Here is a 14568-nt window from a genome sequence, read left to right on the forward strand (position 1 = left end):
AAAATGCAAGCAAAGAAGTCCCTTAGAACTCCTTAGCTTGCATCCGGATCTTGCCGCCAAAATCGAGCGACACGACACATGGTCCTGCCGCTAAACGATCCCCTCCCGGGAAACCAAGGGGAGATAATAAAAAGATCCATCGCTAACGAGCGGCGGGCAGTCTTAATAATCAATTAGTATCGAACGGGAGGTCAATAACGCTAATTACGAGCAATCATTAAATTAAAGCCACGCAGTCGGCAGAAATAAATACGAAAGATCGAGGAGTAAGTCTCGCGACCGAAACTCGACTCCAGACACGCGCACGCCAAGATATCCGCTATCGCGATACGCGACGCGAGCTAACGTGCGGGAACTTTGTAATTAAGCCAATTTGTGAATAAAATAGATATATATATATTTTCATTCCGACTACAAGAGTGTCATTGTCAATTACATTAAAATCAGTGAGTCTCTCGGGCGGAGCCCGAATTCCCAAATTCCTTCCGGCAAACGATCCCAACTACCGTGTCTCTCCGGAGGCATAACAAGTCAGATTCGTAATTAGCGCTAAAAAATCTACCAGAAATGACTTGGTAGAACTTAAGGCAAATTTGGTGTTGAACAGTGTTATATAAAGCTTGCAAAGAGCGGCTAGTAAGATTAAAGGTATAATAACTATTTTTATTAATACCTATTTTAATTTGTCTGATACGATCCCAACACAGGGAATTCAGATATTAAATTGATTGTTCAGAAATCGGACAAATAAATGTCCGAAAAAGTTAAAATTATCCGTTTATTGTCTACTTAAGATGTAAAATAGAGTCTAATATCTATATAAATAAAATTTTAACTTTTATTAATTAAATTATTTAATCGTTATCAATTTCTTAAACTTGTAAATTATTTATAAAATAGCAATGCTATATATATAATTAGATAACAGAAAATTGTTTAATACCCTCACAGCACCGAACATTGCAGTAAGATTATAGGGAGATTACAAACTTACACATTTTAAGGAACATGTTACTGGTACATACCACTAACCTTACAATAAAACCTTACTTTATAATATTGTTGGAAGATTAATGGAATCTTAATTCAATATTTTAGCAACCTTACGCGCAATAATTTCACTTTTCGCATATGCTGGAAATATTACAAAACTATAAAACATTGTTTAATATTAATAATCGAATATTTGATGTGCACGTTTTCATATATTCAAAATTATTATTTATTTAATATTTCATGAGAAATGTTATTGCCCGAAACATTCCAAAAACTTTACAAAAAAATAGTATTCAGCCGCTAGTTCGTTTGCTCATCGCTATGCAACGCGCTATGCATCCATCTCGTATTTGATTTTTAGTCATGAGAAGTATATAAAGCTTGCAAAGAGCAACTGGCAAAAGATTAAAAATATAATTATTTCTATCAGTTCAATTACTGATACAATCCTAACATAGGAAATTCAGATATTGGACTGATTGTTTCTTAGATCGAGCAGATAAATGTCTGAAAAAGTTTAAATCATCCGTTTATTCCCAGGTAGCAAGGTGTAGTCATTATAACGTCATTTTAAGGTCATTTCTCGTCATATGACGTCAGTCGACTAAATAATTATAGAAAACAGAATTATAGATAACAGAAAATTGTTTAATAGTTTCCATTCTTATATAAAACCAAAAATTTGATAATAATTTTTTAATATGCAAGATACTTTTCAGATTTTAATAGATATATACTTTGAGAATATATAAAGACATCCAAGAGAGACGAGAAGAAACTCGTAATTGCGTAAATCCACAATCTTTTTTTTTTATCTCTCTTGAATGTCTTTATATATTCTCAAAGTTTATCTATCAAATTTGAAGCATTTTGCATATTTGTAGCAACGCATTTCAAATACATCGCACCGTAATATTACTGTAGTCTTACATTGTAATATTTCTAAAGGCGGACATTTCAACGTTACCGCAGGCTTGTAGTAACATTGCAGAAACATTTTGCAACTTCCATGCAATATTACAATGTTTCAATGTAAGGTCTATGCAACGTTTTTGCAATCTTTCGGTGCTGTACTCCTAAACCACACATCAATAGGTTGTCCCTTTTTACTGCGTGCTTACACTCACGCGAATTGGTCGATCTTTCTTAATTAATTTCTCAATAATTATTACGAAGATCGCAAAATGGTAAAGGATTTTTTATCTTCTCGGTTTCATCTGCTCTACCTGCACACGAGAAGTGATACGGTTATTATAAGATACCCTATATATATATATTGTATACAGGGTACAGTTTCACAGTGTCGCACGGCCTCGCAACGAAAGTCGAGGTACAATCCTTTTGAATTAACATTTCCATAATTATTGCCAAAATTGCAAAATAGTAAAGGACTTTTCTGTTCCGTTTACTGTGCTCTCGAGCGTTGTCTAGGGTGCTTTGGGACATCCTGTTATACAGGGTGTCCTAGACCACCCGTACACCTCTTTTCTTTCAAAAACTAAACATTTTAGAGAAAAACGTTTTGAAAAATGTTTTGAAAAGCAAGAATTCTTGTAGCTTTCAAAATAAGCTACAAGAATATGCAATAAATAATGGGGCTTCCATTTAAGAAAACATCGATCACATTGACCTCACCTTGAAAAGGTCACTCAAGGTCAAGTCCATATTTTTATCATGTGGCTCCCTCGAAACCGTGCAACTTTTGTCTGAAACATTTTTATCTATCGAGCTCAGTTTTCGAGATATTCGCGTGGATTGATTAAAATAGTCCACCCTGTATATATACGCATATATATTTTAAATTAGATTATATATCACAAGCCACTTTATAATTCAATTGTAATTCTATATAATTTATATAGTAATAGTAATAAAATTAATTTATATATCTTTTATTTGATTCATGATTCTATCCAAGATCACAAAGAGACTTAAAATATTTGATTTATTAATTTTCCAACTTTCCTTATTTGTTTTTTTATTTTTTTAAGGAAATATGACAGATACAGAGAAGTTACGAGACACCAGATCGGAATGCGGGGCAAGCCGTGGGCGTCAGAGCAGTAGGGTCAGACGATGTACGAGAGACGCAGTGTCGGCGTGCGGTGAGCGTAGTGTTGATCGGTTGTATCTGAGGGCGGCAGCAAACGCACGTACCAAGGGATCCCGGCACACACTACTAGTGATCAGAAGCGATTATGAGGCAGGATCCGCGAATGCTCTGACCGTCTCCAAGGGCGATGTAGTCGCTTTGTTGAGTGACCACATAAGTGACTGGTTTTGGGTACGTTCTAGGGATGATAGAGAGGGATTCATCCCTGCTGTTGTCGCTGGTCACGGCTTTCTTTGATTTTTTTTTTGTCAAATGAGATTTATTTAACAATGACGGACAGTCTTTGTTCATGAAATTCACAAAAGAATTGTGTGCGTGTGCGTGCGTGCGTGTGCGTGTGTGTGTGCGCGCGCGCACGTATACAAATATCGTATTCTCGAAATAGTATGTATATTCTTGCAATAATACCACAATTACCAAATTATTATCTATTAATAAATCATTCCACATAATATAATATAAAGAATTTTAGTCCTTTTTAGAATATAATTGTAATTTCGTATAATAAATAAATTTTTAATATCTTCTATATTTTTAATTGTAATTTTAAAACAAAATTACAATTTCAGTATTTATTTTGAGTGTGTATGTGTATGTGTATATATATTTTAAAAATATAAAGTTTAATAAAAAATACTAATACTTTCTTATCAATTATCAAAGTACAAAATGTTTTAAAATTTATAAGAAATAATAAGTTAAATCAGGAGCGCTTGCAAAAATATTAAATGTTTTATATAAGTTACATGTGACAATTAGAAAAAGTGTTATCATAACCCATTGTAAAATATATTTATAAATTCTTAAATTTTTTATATTTACTACATTTTCGTAATTTTGTTTTCATCATTTTTTTTGCACCGCTTTATCAATTAATTTGTTTTTGTTTATTACTTTTTTTCTTCTTCTTTTTACACTCTTTTATCAGCATATCATATTTATCACATGATTATGCATAAATAAATAAAATTTTGCGCACAATCAATCTAGAATGGTTATATTCATTGTCAAATCATTATTTTTATTATTAAATTTATATTTTTCAATATTGATTTTTACTCTTCTTTATTTAATTTAAAATTTTAATGATGTAATGTATTGTGCTCCAGTGAAAAGAAAACAAAAATATCCTAATTGTAATTTAGAGATGAAAAAAGAATACAAAATATCAATCATTAATTGCTAAAATGAATATTTGAAGATTATGAAGTTACTATTTTGAAAATGTAATATTAGTTCAAGTTTTGCAATATAATCTAATTTCTCTCTTTTTTCTCTAATATATTTCTCGATGTATCATCATGACGGAGAAAAATGTTTTATGTGGGATTAAATTTTATTCACAAAAGTGATTTAATTTATATTTAGAACTGTTTAAACTGCAAAATGATTCGTCAATGTGTTAAAATTAATCATGCAAATTTAAACGAAATTATGTACGCTTTAATTAATATTTCCAAATTTAATCAAATTACATTTACATTGTTCTTTGTACTTGTACAATATGTATTTAAATGAAAAAGTCAAAACGAACTAGATGTATATCCTGGATTTGGAGAGAGCAAGAAGGAAAGACAGAAATATAAAATGCTTTATCAAAGGAACAAATCCACCAATAAATTAACTTTGCCGCGGAAAGAAAAATCGCGCAAATATCCTTTGTATGTATTTGTACAAAAGAAGAATTGTATCACATAAAAAATATATGTATATTTTACTAATATATTTATTACAAACAAAAAACGCATTTCTAGCATTAATTACACCTGTTATTCCATCCATCTGATCGATAAGAAATTAAAACCTTTATGCGATATCAAAAAATTTTGTAGTATTCTAAATATTACGCAAATTTAAGCATCATTTCGCGATAATTGAAATTCGTACTGATATCGATACAATTCGAAGAACCAGCTGCACAGAGCAACTTATGTGGTGTTTCTTGATGTACTATACTATATACAGTGAGACTCGAGGTTGGTACTTTGGCCAGGATTTCACCCTGGTAAGTCATGTGATAAACATGAGCGGCCGCACCACCGGCAATCACGCGTTCCTCGTAGATCTCCGCCACATGTATCCCTTGATCAGCCAAATCAAAAATTGTCGCTGCCTCCATCGTTCGCATATGCCATAACGATAGACTAGGCCCACCGCCACATAGCTAGAATTAAATGAATAATTAGTATAAGAATTAAAATTTTAAATTGATGTATATGCAAAGCATTGCAAAGAATATAACATTGGCTACAATTGTTGTTTATCTCTTCTTAATTACATTTAATTATTTATTTTAAATAACGCCTCTCCTTCTTTTAATTTCTTTTTTATTTATATTCTGTAATTATACAGTTATTGATCTTTATCTAATAAAAATTTGCCGTCAATTATAGTTACATTTTGATTCTCTATCAATTATATATCTATATTTTATAAATATACTTATATTTTACAATTTCTCAATTAAGAGTATTAAATATTTTCACAATTAGAGATCAAACTAAATTTTTGTTTCGCACAAATGTGCAATTTAAAAAATTTTACATATATATAAATATCTTTTCTTATTTTTTATCATTACATACCAACCAATCTTCTGTAAAATCAACAGCACCGATCCATTTTCCAAGTCGCGGTCGAGCAACTTTATCTACTAAATGGGGCGTTAATATGCTAGTATTCTCCTTCTTACGCAAATCCCATAATCTCACAGAACCATCCTCACTGCAGGATGCAAGCTGATTATCCCTGAAATTGATAAAACTCTTCTAAATTATTTAAAAACACTGTATATGATATACTTTTCTGCAACTTCTTAGGTATAGATAAATGATAATTACATTATAGCAAGGCAGTGTATATAATCAGTGTGGCCTTGCATGCTTCTCAAAATTCTTCCGTCATCCAAGTTTATAATATATATGTTATTATCGCCACAACCAGCGTACAGTAAATGATTTGCTTTTGAGTATGCCATGTAATTTATATCTGGTTTATCATAACTATCCCTGAAAAAAAAAGAAAAAAAAAAGCTGGCCAATAGTTAAAATAAATTACATTGATTTTACATATAAATATATATAAGCTATATTTTTAAATAAATGTATATATATATATATATATACATTTATTTATAAATATAGCTTATACCGCTACCGCTCAAAAGTATTCGTCCACCATCGATTTCGTGGATAATTTTTATATAAAAGCCTTAGCTGGCACTTTACCTATATTTTCTTTATGTACACATATATCGTTGTTATATAAGGCAGAATTTTGAAATAATATTTTGATTATCACTAATATATAAATAGAAAACATCATAAAACACCAGCAGCTCATTCCTTGGAATTCGCCTAGAGACAAAATTCGCCCAACTCTTCTTAATTACATTTAATTATTTATTTTAAATAACGCCTCTCCTTCTTTTAATTTCTTTTTTATTTATATTCTGTAATTATACAGTTATTGATCTTTATCTAATAAAAATTTGCCGTCAATTATAGTTACATTTTGATTCTCTATCAATTATATATCTATATTTTATAAATATACTTATATTTTACAATTTCTCAATTAAGAGTATTAAATATTTTCACAATTAGAGATCAAACTAAATTTTTGTTTCGCACAAATGTGCAATTTAAAAAATTTTACATATATATAAATATCTTTTCTTATTTTTTATCATTACATACCAACCAATCTTCTGTAAAATCAACAGCACCGATCCATTTTCCAAGTCGCGGTCGAGCAACTTTATCTACTAAATGGGGCGTTAATATGCTAGTATTCTCCTTCTTACGCAAATCCCATAATCTCACAGAACCATCCTCACTGCAGGATGCAAGCTGATTATCCCTGAAATTGATAAAACTCTTCTAAATTATTTAAAAACACTGTATATGATATACTTTTCTGCAACTTCTTAGGTATAGATAAATGATAATTACATTATAGCAAGGCAGTGTATATAATCAGTGTGGCCTTGCATGCTTCTCAAAATTCTTCCGTCATCCAAGTTTATAATATATATGTTATTATCGCCACAACCAGCGTACAGTAAATGATTTGCTTTTGAGTATGCCATGTAATTTATATCTGGTTTATCATAACTATCCCTGAAAAAAAAAGAAAAAAAAAAGCTGGCCAATAGTTAAAATAAATTACATTGATTTTACATATAAATATATATAAGCTATATTTTTAAATAAATGTATATATATATATATATATACATTTATTTATAAATATAGCTTATACCGCTACCGCTCAAAAGTATTCGTCCACCATCGATTTCGTGGATAATTTTTATATAAAAGCCTTAGCTGGCACTTTACCTATATTTTCTTTATGTACACATATATCGTTGTTATATAAGGCAGAATTTTGAAATAATATTTTGATTATCACTAATATATAAATAGAAAAAATCATAAAACACCAGCAGCTCATTCCTTTGAATTTGCCCGAACTTCCATTGTTTATTCGGTCTGTGCCATGTCATAATAAGCATTCATAATATTCTTCAGTTATCTGTTAACATTTCGTTTTTCATTTTCGCTTTGTAACGCTATAATAACAAACAAAGGAGGGCACATAAATGAAGGAAAAATTTAGTTTTAAGCATTACTGTGCACACACTTTTTTGGTAATTAGATACGTAAACATAAATAAATATTTTTCACATGATTACTACATTGTTTTGTTTCTAACATTTATAGAACAATTGTTTTAGATGGGCAAATACTTTTGAGCAGTACTGTGTGTATGTGTACATGTATGTACACATTAATAATTAATTATACAATAACTTTACAATAATTTTATAATAATAGTAGTTGACAGTAAAAATTTATCATGTATTATTAACCATAATATATTATATATTTATGCTTCTTATATGCTTCTAATAACAATAGAACAATGCACATTTTAGGTATCATTTGTAATTATGATTTAGAAATATAATTTATATAACATTGATAACTATAATATATATTTCACTTTAGTTGGATTCTTTCACTTTTGCTTACTTATTAGCAGGAATTTGTATGTTCCAAGAAGCTTTACTCTTAGGACTTTTATTCGAGGTAATTGTCTTCCAATCCCATCCTGATATTTCACCACGTGTTCCTGTTACAAGGAAATTCTCGATGGAGAGCATACACGCTATTTCCTGTTCTGGATGCGCGGCAAAACGATAATTAGGTCCTTGTAATTCATTCTCCTCTATCTTGTTGGGACCTAAGGTCTTTGATAAACTAAAAATTTATATTATAAATTTTTATTAATAAAAAAATTAAATTAATTATTTTTATATTAATAATATATTCTATGTTACATATGTCAAAGAAGAATTACTCAAATATTGACACGTCTCCATAAATATTGCCAGCCAGAAGATAATTTCCATTGGGAGAAAACGTTTGTGATAATACAGTATTATAAAGTAATTTCCTGTCTGAAGTTTCTATCATCTTCACAATATATCAATTGCTTTTCTACCACAGACTTCTATATATAACTAGACTGCTAATTCCCTTATGTACTGTATCAAAAAATTGACCCCAAAAAATATGTATAAAGGTAACATTTCATGAGCAGTGAAAAGCAGCAGCAGTTTAGAAAATAACTAGAATCGGTGACGTACTTCCGGCGCAAGTTTTTGCTGTTTGAAGTTCATCCTGTTGAACAGCAGAGCAGTAAAAGCTGTGTTTTGGTTACATTAGAGAGAAGAATGAGAGTCGCCACGCTGCCGTTTTTCGTGTAACGCTTTTTCTAGGTCGTACACTAGCGTCACGTACATCCATTTTACAACGCCTTAATTTCACATTTTTATTAACTTTTCATAATTTTTAATTTGAACAAAACCGAATTTTGTTTGATAAAACGATTGTAGAAAAAAGAGAATACTAAATAATAATTTTAATTTAAAAGGGAATTAACATAACCTTACGTAAATATACTACAAGTACCGATAACATTGATGTTTATTTCAATAGTGCGCGGTGGATGATTGGAAAACGCTTGGTCTCTCACGACGCAGATCGGGGTTCAAAACCAAGCGATTTTTTTTTACTATTTTTTAAAGTTTGTCATACATTATTACATACATTTATTTATTAAATGTGATTATATTTTAAGAAATATGTTTAAAATATTTATGTCTTTATCAAAGTATAATTACGTTTTATTTTGCAGCCAATTAATATGCTTAAGGGCCACCGCACAAGCTTTTCCGTAATGCATTACGTTACGTTAAGTACTGATTCTAAGGGCCAATTTCACCAAGCTCGGTTAGATTAACCGATGGTTATAATTAGCAGGGTGGCCAACAGAAAATAGAAGTGAAGGAAAACCAAGCATTCTTATCATTTCAGTTGGAACCCTGCTAATTTTAACCGTCGGTTAATCTAACCGAGCTTGGTGAAATTGGCCCTAAACCTAAACTCGTACGTAATCTTACACTTCAGTCAACGCACAGAGAAAATCGTAACGTAACAAAAGCATACTACGTTACGATTTTGTTTGTGCGTTGACAGTAGCCCTAAAAAGTTTGTCGTACGACAAATGTAATATCGGCCTTAAGCCCGTATCAGACTACGGCCGGTATTCATAGTCAGTTCTTATATTTAAGACCGTCTTAGGGCCAATTTCACCAAATCCGGTTAGATTAACCGACGGTTAAAATTAGCAGGATGGCCAACAGAAAATAGAGGTGAAGGAAAACCAAGCATTCATAAAATTGACTAATCACAGTCGAGTATTCTTCTCATACTTGATTGTAATTGGTCAATTTCTTAAACCTTAGGGCTTAAATCACCTATTGTAGACCGGCACTTAGACATTACTTAAGACGGTCTTGAAATAAGAACTGACTATGAATACCGGTCTACGCATTGAAGATTGAAATTTGACCAATCAAGATAAAAGGAACTAAAATTTCCTTGTCCTGATTGGTCAAATTTCAATCTCAATGCATAGTCTGATACGGGCTTTAAGGTGCCATTACATGGCAGTGTCGAGCGTCGAGCGTTAAGCGTCTGCGCAGAATATTGTTGCCCAGAATTATATTCCATTTATTTTATTATATAACAGATGTGTGTATGTGTGTTATTATTATTATTAATCAAAGATATATTATAAAACGTTACTACTATGGCAGTGTAATGTGACGTCCCGTCATTTTTCAAAACCATATTTCAACTAATAATTAAGTATCGCATTTATTTCTGCATTATGCCTATGGAATATAGAACATATGAATCAATTTTACTAATTGCTTATTGTTCTACTTTCATATGGTTATTTAACGTATAAATTAACTATATTTTAGTTCTTTTAGTAGTAATAATCAATTGCGCAAGGAATTGAAGGTTCCTTGAACCGACCAATCAGAAGGCTTTATTTAGAACTAGGCAGCTGCGCAGTAGTAACTTTCCAGACAGCGAGCGATAAGCAGGCGTGCAGACCCATGGCGGCTCCAATAGATCCGCAATGAAGACGCCAAGACATAAACAATCGATAAGGATTTACCGCTAATCGATGGGCAATACTTAGAAATATTTTCGTCATAGATTTCCATAGAAAATCTTCACCGTAATGAATTTCCAGAACGTAAACTAAATTCTCAGAACGATCCCCACACGGCTCGCAACGCTCTTGGTTCTCAATAGTATATAAGATGCAGATTTTCACCGTCAAGCCAGTAGTACCGGTAGTATCAGTAGTATCAGTAGTGTCAGTCTCGCCGATCATTCCAACGCATAACTATATGCGTGTCTTTCATTATACAGTAATATTCTCTTAGCCTCTTACCGTCTTAGTCTCAGTCTCTCAGACACAACCGCGTGTCTTTCATTTTCAATCAGTCAGTCAGATAGATTCATTGTCGAGCACATTGTGCCCTTGACGACTGTCGTTTATCGAGCTCATAGTAAGCCCTTGATTGACGCCAACCCTTGAAACCCGATTGCCGAGCATTATTGCCCTGGCGACATTCTACCCTCTTTCCCAAATTTCCATCGTTGTCGAGCATCGAAGAATGCCCTCGATCAACATTTTTCCCATACAGTAAACTTACTCTAGTAAAGGTTAGTTCCGTGCCTGACGTCATTCCCCTAGAATCCACCAGATCAGTCCTAGCTCTCGGCGTCCCTGGGGTATAGCCGGTGGAAGCAGGTTGCCCTATAAAATCGAAAGGTGCCTTTACATGGCAGCATTAAGCGTCGAGCGTCTGCGCAGAAAAATGCGCAGAATTTAAAAGAGATAGATTCTAGGCTGAAATTAGATTCTGCGCAATTTTCTACGCAGACGCTCGACGCTGCCATGTAAAAGCACCTGAAGTAATAGCATCTTTACGTATGAGAAGTAAACATCTGCGCATGCGTGACTTAAGTAGGAATCAGTAGGAAAGAAGAGGATAGAAGCTGGATATGTAATATGGCCGATGTGACCATAGATATATAGACTGGATTGAGCATTGCGAGATAGACAAACGCGCGCCCGCTGTAGAAAGAAAGGTACTATATGGTAGACCTATATTTGTCTTTTTTCCTAGCATTTTATTGATAATTTTATATATAGAGGGGGACAAAATCACCAATGAGATACTATGGGCTGTGTTCTGATCCTTCACCCGATGGGTGATAGTCAGGTGAGTGGGTGATGGGCGGAGTTTAACGAAAAGTGTCTGAGAGGATAATGGAATCAGAACGCACTCCGTAGGAATCTGAAGTCTCCAAACGGCGTTGGCATCTTGGTAATGCGTGATCGCCCTATCTAGTTAGAAATTAATCAATGGTTGAGTTATCAAAGGAAAGCGGGCAAAAAAAAAATTATTGTGCGTTGTAACTATAAACGTTTTCACACTATCACTATTCGACTTCGCAGTTTTACTAACAATCAAAGCGTCAATATTAGTATTAACAACGTATAAATTTCTTCTTTTTTTTTCTTTTGGCATAAGCCTGTAAATCTCTGTCAATACCTGTAAAAACCTGTTGCCCAAATGCAATTTATAGCATGATGTAATAATATATATTGGCCGTGTTCCGATATTCGCTGCCAGTACTGAAAATCTATAGTGTATGTCATATACACTATAGATTTTCAATACTGGCAGTAAATATCGGAACACGGCTATTATTACATCATGGTTTATAGCATACATAAAGCCGGTATTAGACATAGAGGGGAAGAAGAGATATAAGAGAGCGAGCGAAGAGGAAGTAGAGTAATATAGTGGAAAGACAGTAAGAGTCCAGTGAGAGTATTGTGAAGGCGAGCGTGCCGGATAAAAAAGTAACAAAGGCGATTAATAATTAGTTTCTGGCTAAAAGGCTATTCTTTCTTTTATTGCGGTAGAGGTGTTAACGGTTGCGATTTAAGGCAAGCATGCTGAGATCGTAGTCATAAAACAATAAGTGAAAAAAGCTCCGACCTGGTATCAGAGCACCGGCCACGTGGCCATTTATACGAATCCTTTTGGTTCTCGAATATAACGGTCAATTAACATTTATTTGACTCTTTCTGTTATTTTTGCCCTCCTTAAAATTCCTAGATCAGAACCTTTCACTGATCTAGTTTCCATCGAAGTCGTCAATCCGATTCTGTTTCGGCGCGCATCGAATTTAACGTACTGTTTCCACTGGAAGTAGAATAGAAGCGAGGAAGATTGATATAAGATATATCATTCAACATTAATCTCGCCTGAAGCGTACTAAATTCAATTTGACTATTTTCAATCGGTTTTAATACCGCATTTTCGGTGCAGAAATCCCGATCGATTCGGATTACATTTTTTTAAATCCGTTTTAATCGACCATTTTCGGCATGGCATCTACTTTCAAGCGTTTCCATCGTCTAGATTTCGTGTCAATTTGCTGCCACTCCGACAATGCTTGTAAATCGGAGTGAGAGTTAAATGAACGCAGTCAGTCGTATTTCCATCGGCTTAAATTTAGTCCTACGCCGCACTAGATGCGAATTAATACTGCGGTGGAAACTAGATCACTTATAGGTTTTTGGACGCTGAACACGATCCAGTTGTGAAATTGCTCCATCACGTCAGAATTTTGAGAAATTTGCAATTAAAGTTTGCAAAAAGGGCTATTTTAACGAACTTCGTCATATTATAGCTACAATATGTGACGTGCTGGAGAAGTTTTATTATAATCGAAATAAAGTATGTTGTTAGAACTTTCAACCCTCAAAAGGAATTTTTAGTGTCGGTTATGGTTAATAAGATATCCATGGTTAAATATGGGGTGTATTGCAGAAGTTAGCTGTGACTTAGGTCATTGACCAGATTTACCAGATATCTTTCAATTATATTTATTTAAACTTAAGAGTTTTTTAGATCGCTGAATACGAATGCAATGTCAAAATTATCAAATTCAAAATGGTGGACTCAATATGGCGGATGACAAACCTTAAAAAATGTTTAGATTGCAATCTAAACATTTGAGTCCACCATTTTGAATTTGACAATTTTGACATTGGATTCGTATTCAGTGACCTAAAAAACTCTTAAGTTTTAGTAATAATTGAAAGCTATTTGATAAATCGTTATAATGACCTAAGTCACAGCTAACTTCTGCAATACACCCTATATTTAACCATGGATATCTTATTAACCAAAACCGACACCAAAAATTCCTTTTGGGAGTTAAAAGTCCTAACAACATACTTTATTTTGATTGTAATAAAACTTCTCCAGCACGTCACATATTGTAGCTAATATGACAAAGTTCGTGAAAATAGCCCTTTTTTGCAACTTTAATTGGAAATTTCTCAAAATTCTGACGTGATGGAGCAATTTCACAACTGGATTCGTGTTTGGCGTCCAAAAACCTATAAGAAACAGGTAGTCCGGTACCGGTGTTTGAAAAAAAGTCATTTTTTGTTGGACAGTGTAATCGGAGAGGCGACAATAGCGTCTCGCTTGTTGATTGGCTGACCGCCATGGGTCCATTCCACTTAACGACCGCAACGCTCACGGTATCATTTCATCTTTGTTATTCACTAAAAGTTAAACAAAGATAAATGATGCTCGCGTGCGTTGCGGTCGTTAAGTGTGAAGCGCCCTATGTTGGTCCCGTAGTGAATCCTACGTGCAAATTAATCGCAACCGGCGTACCGTAAGTGAGAAAAAAGTATATTTGTAATGTTATTTTCTAAAAAACAACATTTTAAATATCTCTAAGACATTTTTAAGATATTTTAGATTACAAATGGACAGCTGCGGGCCCAACATGGCGATCATGGAAAGCATGAAGGGTGTAACAATGTCGCCTCTCTAATTATTTAGGACTCTAATGCTATGCATATGCAGCTATGCCAATTTGTGTGCGATAGCCCTAAAGCGCGTATCAGTCTATGTATTGAAGATTAAAATTTGACCAATCAAATAAAAGGAACTAAAATTTCCTTGTCCTGATTGGTCAAATTTCAAT

At 33.1% G+C, this 14568-nt stretch overlaps 2 protein-coding genes across 3 annotated transcripts in view; one reads left to right on the forward strand and one right to left on the reverse strand.

Annotated features, from left to right (window-relative positions):
* LOC115239095 overlaps positions 1-3635 on the forward strand; it is a 45871-nt gene extending 42236 nt beyond the window's left edge. Inside the window, exon 9 of the mRNA XM_029813435.1 lies at positions 2988-3635. Coding sequence (XP_029669295.1) covers positions 2988-3346 — 359 coding nt within the window. The 3' untranslated portion in view covers positions 3347-3635. The remainder of the gene's footprint in view (positions 1-2987) is intronic.
* Positions 3636-4551: 916 nt separating this feature from the next.
* Positions 4552-8918, reverse strand: LOC115239097 (THO complex subunit 6 homolog). Of its 2 annotated transcripts, XM_029813438.1 has the most exons (6): positions 8763-8918; positions 8474-8660; positions 8146-8373; positions 7063-7230; positions 6808-6970; positions 4552-5273 (listed from the first exon to the last, which is right to left on the reverse strand). In XM_029813438.1, the coding sequence occupies exons 2-6, from the start codon at positions 8587-8589 to the stop codon at positions 4953-4955; spliced, it is 996 nt and encodes a 331-aa protein (XP_029669298.1). In that variant the 5' UTR covers positions 8590-8660; positions 8763-8918; the 3' UTR covers positions 4552-4952. The 2 variants fall into 2 exon arrangements, with proteins under 2 accessions (XP_029669298.1, XP_029669297.1); XM_029813437.1 differs by lacking the exon at positions 8763-8918 and having other exon boundaries at positions 8474-8720.
* Between the last annotated feature and the right edge of the window lie 5650 nt (positions 8919-14568).

Source organism: Formica exsecta, unplaced genomic scaffold (assembly GCF_003651465.1).
Source record: "Formica exsecta isolate Colony F162 unplaced genomic scaffold, ASM365146v1 scaffold364, whole genome shotgun sequence".
In the NCBI taxonomy this organism is placed as follows: Eukaryota; Metazoa; Arthropoda; class Insecta; order Hymenoptera; family Formicidae; genus Formica; species Formica exsecta.